General features: G+C 32.0%; 1 protein-coding gene across 21 annotated transcripts in view; it reads left to right on the top strand.

Annotated features, from left to right (window-relative positions):
- LOC106880702 (septin-5) overlaps window positions 1-10,000 on the top strand; it is a 129,408-nt gene that overhangs the window by 119,160 nt on the left and 248 nt on the right. For all 21 annotated transcript variants that reach the window (XM_089342935.1, XM_089342927.1, XM_089342922.1 and 18 more), the window contains one exon: window positions 9,712-10,000. This exon is cut by the window's right edge. In XM_089342935.1, the coding sequence (XP_089199061.1) occupies window positions 9,712-9,795 (84 nt within the window). In that variant the 3' untranslated portion in view covers window positions 9,796-10,000. The remainder of the gene's footprint in view (window positions 1-9,711) is intronic.

Raw genomic sequence — 10,000 nt, forward strand, 5'->3', positions numbered from 1 at the left:
AACCAGTGGTAGTATGTGTCAAACCATCTGACCAATGCTTGTGGCTGTGTCATACTATCTAACCACTGGTTAGGGGTCATAGCATCTAACCAATGGTTGTGGCTATGTGCCATACCATCTATCCATTGGTTGTGGCTGTTGTTGTGGTTATGTGTTATACCATCTGTGGTTGTGGCTTCACCATACCATCTGACAAGTGGTTTTGTCATACCAACTGATGAGTGGTTTTGTTATACTGTCTGTGATTGTGGCTGTCATACCATCTGTGGCTTCTCCATACCACCTCACAAGTAGCTTTGTCATACCATCTAACCAGTGTGTGCGTTACACAAATTGACCATTGCTTTTGTCCATACCATCTTTCCACTGGATATATCTATGTCATACCAGCTAACCAGTGGTTGTGCCATACCATCTGACCTATCTTCACTTAAATATATAGCTGCAAAGAAGTTCTTTTATTCATTTATTTTTACCTTTTTTATCATCATTGAAATTTTGTTGTCTTGTTTTACCATTTTGAATTACTTTATAATAATAATGATGATAATAATAGAAATAATAATAATAATAATAATAATAATAATAAACATGGAAGGAAAAGAAAATGTACAGTCAGTTTACAAGAGATGTGGATGCCAAGACAGATACAGAAGACCGATGGCTATAAATGAGGAGGAGTGACCTGAAGATAGAGACAGGCATTAAGGACCAACTATGTGAAGTGCAGAATAGACAACACTACTGATAGCAACAAATGCATACATTCATACATACATACACACATATATATATATATATATAGATATATATATATTTATACACACACACACATATCATCATTATTTAATTATGTTGTCCATGCTGGCATGGGTTGGATGGTGTGGCCCAAGCTGGCAAGTTGGGGAGCTGCACCTGACTCCAGAATGATTTGGCATGGTTTCTACAGCTGGATGCCTGTCTTAATACCAAGGGTATCCATGTATATATATATATATATATGTGTGTGTGTGTGTGTGTGTGTGTGTAAATGCATGTAATTTGTATATGAGTGTGCATATATATGAGTGTGTATCTGTGTGTGCAAATATATATATATATATAAATATATTTGCACATGCACATACATACATATACGTTTACACACATGCACACATTTCTGCACCGCCATCTGCACCGCCATCTGCACCGCCGTCACCATTCACCATTCTCACTACAGCACTTCACCATGGCTTATCGATGTTACACATTGCTGGCATCTTTTAGGATTATTCACTCTTTCCATTTCTTCTCAGCACAACCTCCTCACATATCTCTTCTCTCTCTTTTTCTCTCTCATTCATGCCTCTCTTTCCCTCCCTCTTCCTCCTACTCTGAGTTTTGTTTGTTTATTTTTTATTTCTTATATATATATATATATATATATATATATATATATATATATATATATATATACTTTTGTGTTTGTTTAATTTGCTTGTTTTATTTATTTCCATAGATTTGTCATTTGTTTACTGTTTCCTATATGCAAATATACATACATTCCCACACACACACACACACACACACACACCTCTTCTTGGGTGTTGTTTTCTCTACCCTTTAACTTGATATATATATATATGTATATATATATATATATATATATATATATATATATATATACTTTGCTAGTGGAGTGGCCATGCTTACACTGTATCAAGCCAGAAAGAAAAGTGGTGCAATCGGGCTTAAACTTCAATCACATGACCACAATAGTACCAACTATAAGTATGCATGCGCAGAAGGCAGTGTGACAATAATACGGATATGTTATGGGGAAAGTGCAGAGAATTTTTGACTTTCCCTCGCATATATATATATATATATATATATATATATATATATATATATTTCTTCATTGCCCACAGGGGACTAAACATAGAGGGGACAAACAAGAACAGACAAAGGGATTAGTTTGATAATGTACACCCAAAGTGATGTGTCATTCCCAGCCATTCACAGATGAAACTAAAACCATAGACACCATGGCAGGCAGACAAGATACAATTACAATCAAAATACAAAACACATAAATATAAAAAAAAATAATATCGACTGTAAATTTCTATTCTGTCTAATGGTCAGAATTTAAGGAAGAAAGTATTGGACAAACTAAAGAATAAAACGCAGAATAAAATAAAATGTTTAGTTATAATAAAGCAATAAAGAGGTTAAGACTGGCCATTTCTTTACAAATCAACTGTTTCCTTGTATGTTGTAAGGATCGAAAATGTATTATGTATGTCTGTGTGTTTGTATATATATACATACATACATATATATATATATATATATATATATATATATATATACATATATATATATATACATATACATATATATACATATACATATATATATATATATATATATACATATACATATATATATATATATATATATACATATACATATATATATATATATACATATACATATATATATATATATATACATATACATATATATATACATATACATATACATATATATATACATATACATATATATATACATATACATATATATATATATATATATACATATATATATACATATACATATATATATATATATATATATATACATATATATATACATATACATATATATATACATATACATATATATATACATATACATATATATATATATATATATATACATATATATATACATATACATATATATAGATATACATATACATATATATATACATATACATATATATATACATATACATATATATATACATATACATATATATATACATATACATATATACATATACATATATATATACATATACATATATATATACATATACATATATATATACATATACATATATATATACATATACATATATATATACATATACATATATATATACATATACATATATATATACATATACATATATATATACATATACATATATATATACATATACATATATATATACATATACATATATATATACATATACATATATATATACATATACATATATATATACATATACATATATATATACATATACATATACATATATATATATATATATATATATATATATATATGTATGTATAATCAGAAAACCAGTATTTATTTAGCTGCTGCCCTTGCATGAAATTGTTGATCTTCTGTTTTTGTTGATGATGATGATGACGATAATGTGGATGATGACAATAATTAGGATTATGATGATGATGATAATGTTTTGCTACTTCTCTCTCCAAGTGATAAAATTCTCTCTCTCTTTCTCCCATTTACTCTCACTCACTTACTCTGTCTGTCTGTCTGTCTGTCTCTGTCTCTCTCTCTCTCTAATATCTATCGGGTATCTTTCACCCCTTGAGTTTTGTATATTAGCATTTGAAAAGAAGGGTCTGAGACCCTCCGCTCTCATTCACCAAACCCCACTATTCTGCTGATGCTTCCAAAAAATCACTCAGCCTGCTAGAAATAGCAGCTGAAATTCTCCCTTTAAAAAAAAACCCAACGAATGAAGTTTAAACTACACTGCATCTAATTCTTGTGGCTTTGGAGTATTTTTTACTCCTATTTTTAGCAAAGCTGGTGCTTCTTACTGCCCTTGTTATATATGTACGTGTATATATATATATATATATATACATATATATATATATATATATATATATATCATTTGAATCAAGGTATTTTAATTATAAGGACACCACCAAGTCAGAATCAGGATTAGCATATCCGTGTATACATTGTATACAGACACACACACACCTATATCAATGTATATACAGACATGACCTAACAGTTACATATACACGCATGTGAACAAATTAATATACACATTTATATAAGTATACAGATGTAGTGTTTTCATTCAGGAAAAACACAAATGGGTTGAGCTTCACTACAGCTGTTTCAAACATGTTTTTTTATGACTACACCGATTACATCATGCAAAAAAAAAATGTCAACTAAATCAACTTACAAGGTTTTGGCTGGGCTCAGTGCTATAGTAGAAGACCCTTGTCCAAGATGCCATGCTGTGGGACTGAACCTAAAAGCCTGTGGTTGGGAAGTAAACTTCTTACTGTGCCTGTGCCCTGTGAGGAGATAGAATTGAGAAAGACATATTTAAAGTTCAGAGAATGAATTTATCATTCAAATAATAAAAGTTCAAGGTTCAAAAACTAATTTAGAAAGAAGTTTCTCACATGCCAAATATATGCGACTGACACTCGGCCTTCATATATATGCATGTATACATACTTGCATACATGCATATATACATAAAACATACATACATATATATATATATGTATATATATATGTATATATATACAAATACATACATAGATATATATGTGTGCGCATGTATAGATATAAATATATATATATATATATATACTGTATAGCTAAGTATGTATATGTATTATATATATATGTATGTATATATATATGTATATATATATATATATATACATATATACACATATATATATATATACATACATACATATATACACACACACACAAATTCATGCACACATATGTACATAGATATACATAAATCTATACATTATATATGTGCTTACACACACACACACACACACACATATATATTCAGGCATACTTACATATATGCAGATACTTAGATAAATAGATAGCTACATACACACAACTACTACTACTACTACAACTACTACTGCTGCTACTACTACTACACACACACACACATTCACCAACCTTGTTATTTCTAATACATTTTCTGTTCATAGAAGCATAAAACAAACTGCTGCAGGTTATCTTCTGGCTCTGTGAATTGCAGTTTAGACAATCATCAACTGAGAAGCAAGTCGGATCTTTTTTAAAACGAGGGCCACATTTTTCATTAACGAAACACTTTGAAACTTGGAACACTGGTAGAATGTGTCATATAAAACATCTTTTTCTCTTAGTCTTCTTAAAAAAAAAAGAAATCCATAAATTATTCCATGTTAAAGTTGTCGTATTTCTGTAATTTCAACCAATCACTGACGTACATTCAGCCGATATACATTAAGCGCCGACTACATAAACAAACGATTCTGAAACAATTAACCCTAACCCTAACCCTAACTCTAACCCTAACCCTAACCCTAGGGTTAGGGTTAGGGTTAGGGTTAGAGTTAGGGTTAGGGTTAGGGTTAAAGCAAATTTAAAATGAAAAAAGCAAATAAAACGAAGAATCGTTTGTTTATGTAGTCGGCACTTAATGTATATCGGCTGAGTGGACGTCAGTGATTGGTTGAAATTATCGAAATAAGACAATTTTTTACATGAAATAAATTCGAATACAAAAATATTTTTCTGTTCTATAACACAAAATAGATAAGTATACGAAGTTTGAAAGTCTTTCCGTACCAAAAACACTACGTAAAACATTAATGAAAAATGTGGCCCCCGTTTTAAAAAAGATCCGAAGCTTTTATTACTGAACCAACAGGGACTAATCTGTTGCAGTATTTCACTGGTATTGTGTTGTGTGTGTGTGTGTGTATGTATGTACATGATTTAGTGTGCGTGCATGAGTTAGATGTGTATTGTGCGCATGTGTGTGTTAGGTGAGCAGTTTGTAGCCTTAACAGTCAAGCATTTGCCAGTCAACTCGCAACAAAAGGAAAATCTTTGATAGAAACTCATTTAAAACTAGTGACAGTTGCACTTCCCATATTCTTTTAATCTTTTACTTGTTTGAGTCAATTGACTGCGGCCATGCTGGAGCACCGCCTTAAAGGGTTTTTTTTTAGTCAAAGAAATCAGCCCCAGGACTTATTCTTTGTAAGCCTAGTACTTATTCTATTGGCGTCTTTCGCCGAACTGCTCAGTTACAGGGACATAAACACACCAGCATCGGTTGTTAAGCGATAGGTGTGTATACAGGCGCAGGAGTGGCTGTGTGGTAAGAAGCTTGCATCCCAACCACATGGTTGCAGGTTCAGTCCTACTGTGTGGCACCTTGGACAAGTGTCTTCTACTATAGCCTCAGGCCGACCAAAGCCATGTGAGTGGATTTGGTAGACAGAAACTGAAAGAAGCCTGTTGTGTATGTATATATATATATATATATATATATATATATATGTATGTATGTATAAGTTTGTGTATCCATATTTGCTCACCCTCCCCCATTGCTTGACAACCGATGTTGGTGTGTTTACGTCCCCATAACGAGCAAAAGGGCAAAAGCTCGCTCAATCTCAATTTTCAGTAGTTAGAATTGACAGTGATTGTTGTCAGTGGGCTGTTTAGTTTAATGGTAGAGTAGTACTCAAGCCAGTATCTGAGGAATACAGCTTCAAGTCCTGTAGCTGTCTGCTGGCAACTTTTTCCATCTTATATATATGTATGTATGTATGTATGTATATGTATGTATGTGCAGATGAGTGAAATCAGTGCATGTTACTGGTATCATTCTTCGTAAGTAGCACTCAGCTACATTCTCCACTTGAAGTTATTTTCTTATCCTCACTGACAGACTTCCACTGCATCTGTTTAAAACTTAGTTTCTATTATTAAGTTTTTATAAACCTCACATAAGAAATGGGACTTCATTCTTCTCTGCTCTGTTTTTTTTTCTTCCTTTTTATTTATTCATTTATTTAATTATTTTTGTTTTTATTGTTTCCTGCCTTTGTCTCATTCAATTTTAAGCATGTCTCTTTGGTACATGAAGTAATTCTGCTATGTTTCTGTTAGTTATTCTATTGAATGTTAGTGAATCTACATTTTTTTGTTCTTACTGTTTGAACTGTTGACTTATTGGTCTCCTGTAACTTTCAGACTTAATTTCTCTTTATTTTCCTTCTCAAATAACTATATTAAATATATACATACATACATATACATATATATATATATATATATATATATATATATATATATATATATATAAATATATATATATATATATTATTCTTTAACAAGAATAGTGTTTTTAGAGACTTCAATGCTTCAACCTGCTCAGCCTTCATCAGACTGTCAAATGAAGACAAGCAAACCAATATTCCGAAATCACTGTCACCCCTTTTCTTCTAAAAGTACAATAAACATGTACTGAACTAAAAGTAAGCTGGACAGTTGTGGCATAGCCTTCCCTATCACCACTTCCCCCATCTTTCTATCTCAATCAACTTTTGAAAATCAGAAAAATCTGTGAAACCAGTTAAACCTTTAACAATAAACCATCCGAAAGACTCCAAGTGCATTTTCAACTTCTTTTTCCTATATTTCTCCCCATGCAGAATAAAATAAGTTTGTTTTATATATATACTTATATAGTCAATTCAAATAAATGAACAATAAAATTAACAACAGCAGACAACGAAGATGTGCACAAGGAATGTATTAGTTTGACGCTCTGTAAAAAGAGAGAACTTCTAACGTTTCAAGCATCGCTCATTGTTGGAAAGGAGAAAGGGAAAAGTCCAAAGATGGGAAAGAAATCACCAACAGCACGTGTGTAAATATATATATATATATATATATATATGTATATATATATATAAACAGAAGCTATTAACTGGGGGTTATTTGTTTGGGTTTTTTACTGCCGTGAATACAGTAAATGAAGAGGTCATATACTCTGTACTTACAATAAATTACCTCAAAGAATATATGACAGTATATATTCTTTTTGTTACCAGTTCATAGGAATATGGTGATGCTACTTTGAATGTAGAACTCTGAGTATCAAGAGGGCTTTTGATGAATGTCTCAAGAGAATTCTTTTATATACTGTTTGTTTATTCATTCATTTTTAACATCTATTTTTTCTGTGCTTGCATGAGTCAGATGGATATATTATCAAGGCATTGTTTATACAACCGTGTTCTCTTTCTGTTCGTAACTTTTACCTGTTTGTCAGGTAAAGGAACTCGTATCTCTCATATCTACAAACACAAGCTGCAAGTAAACAATTTGTTTACAAGAGCAGTGACCAACAGCACAACACATAATGACTTTCACACAGCACACAAATGTAAACAAACTCTTAGACACGTACACACACACACACACACACATACACTCATGCACATACACACACATATACAAAGATAGGCTTCTTTCAGTTCCCATCTACAAAATGCGCTTAGAAGGCTTTGGTCAGCCTAGGGCTATAGGAGATGAAACTTGCTCAAGGAGCCACACAAGGGACTGAACTTCTTAACTGTGTTTGTGCCTATATATCTATCTATCGATGCATGTGTGTGTGTGTGTATGAAAGTGAACATGCTTTACTGGTAAGCTAACAGGTATATACTATATGATGTATTTATATATATATATATATATAGATAGATAGATATATGAACAATCAGCCAATCTGTTTATATACCTGACAATTGCAGTAGCTCCAGTTTTCTGGAGCTACTGATTTGCATGCTATAAATGTTAACACTAGTTTAAATATCAGGGGGCTTGTTAACAGGGATATCTCAGTCTACACAGTATCATCTTTGCTTTGGTTACTTGGTTAATAAAACAAGAACTTAGGAGTGGAAAGTTCTGTTGGGCCTGAGTCAAAAACTTCTGGTAAAGTGTATTGTATGAAAACATACCCCTCATTATATATATATATATGTGTGTGTGTTTGCGTATGTATATATGTGTGTGTGTGTGTTTGTGTATATATATATCAGCATGGAAAATGGAGGTTAAATAATGATGATTAATTTTATACCTATGTTTCTATGCTAGCATGGATCAGATGATTACATTGTTTTGCAGCTGGATGTTCTACTTGTCACTAACCTTTACCTGTTTTTTTTTAATTAATGGACTATTTATTCCACTCATATTTGAAAGCGCAGAGCTAGCAGATGATTTGTTTACAGGAAAAATATCACCAACCATCACTGTTTATAGCTCAGTGCACAATGTAAACATTTATACAGCCACACACACACACACATAATATGTATTTGAACATGATGCACTAATATGTGTGTATATGCATGGATGGATATATATATATATATATATATATATATTCTGCTGTGCAGTATAATGCCAAAGGAGCCCTCGTCCCCACAACAGCCCTTACTCTGAGAGAAGGGAGAAAAAGAGGGTACATGAATTTCAACCAAAAGCCAAATGAACTGACCTTCTGTGAGCACCAGATGATGACAGCCAGAATCACTGAACCGTGGAGATGAGAAGGAGACAAAATATATTCAGAACTCTAAAGCCTGTATATACCCAGACACCTCGAAAATAAATAGACACCATCATTTTTGAAAGACTTATTTCTAAACAAAATAGTATCATTTGATGCTTTAAAATACTTAATCTAGTATTTAATAGACATGTCTTGTCTAGTTTTTAATGATTTACTCCTCTTGGGGCATCATACTAATGAGCAGTGTCTATTTATTTTTGAGGTGTATGTGTATACTGACCTATAGTCTCATCTCAGACCAATTGCTGTGAAATTGTGTCAGTGACCAGGTTGCAGTGATGAAAATTTTGACATCAAATAAGAAATGATCAAGTGAAGTTGACAGTTTTTTTTTTGTGTGTGTGTGTGTGTGTGTGTTTTTAAATGGCTAATATTTATCTTTCATTCTGTAATTATTAAAGAATTATTTTACTAAAAGAAAACCCCTTTTTATATTTTTTCTTTCTGTTGAATCTTTACAGATACAACGGATGCAAGCTATGTTAACAAAGATGCAGGCTCAACTAGAGACGAAAAACAACAACCATATCGAAAGCAGCGCGTGAGATGTGGTGGTGTTAATGGCAGACCAAAGAGGAGAGCAGCATACGCATGCACAAACACACGCATACACACATACACATACACGCAGATGCACTCACATACAGACAAATGCATAAACATATATACGCACTTAATATGCTTTATGCATACTGTGTGCACCGGCGTATCGAACTTTAGTCATCTATGACACAGGAGCAGACAACTGAG

This window comes from Octopus bimaculoides, chromosome 26 (genome assembly GCF_046866305.1).
Source record: "Octopus bimaculoides isolate indiv1 chromosome 26, ASM4686630v1, whole genome shotgun sequence".
Taxonomy (NCBI): Eukaryota; Metazoa; Mollusca; class Cephalopoda; order Octopoda; family Octopodidae; genus Octopus; species Octopus bimaculoides.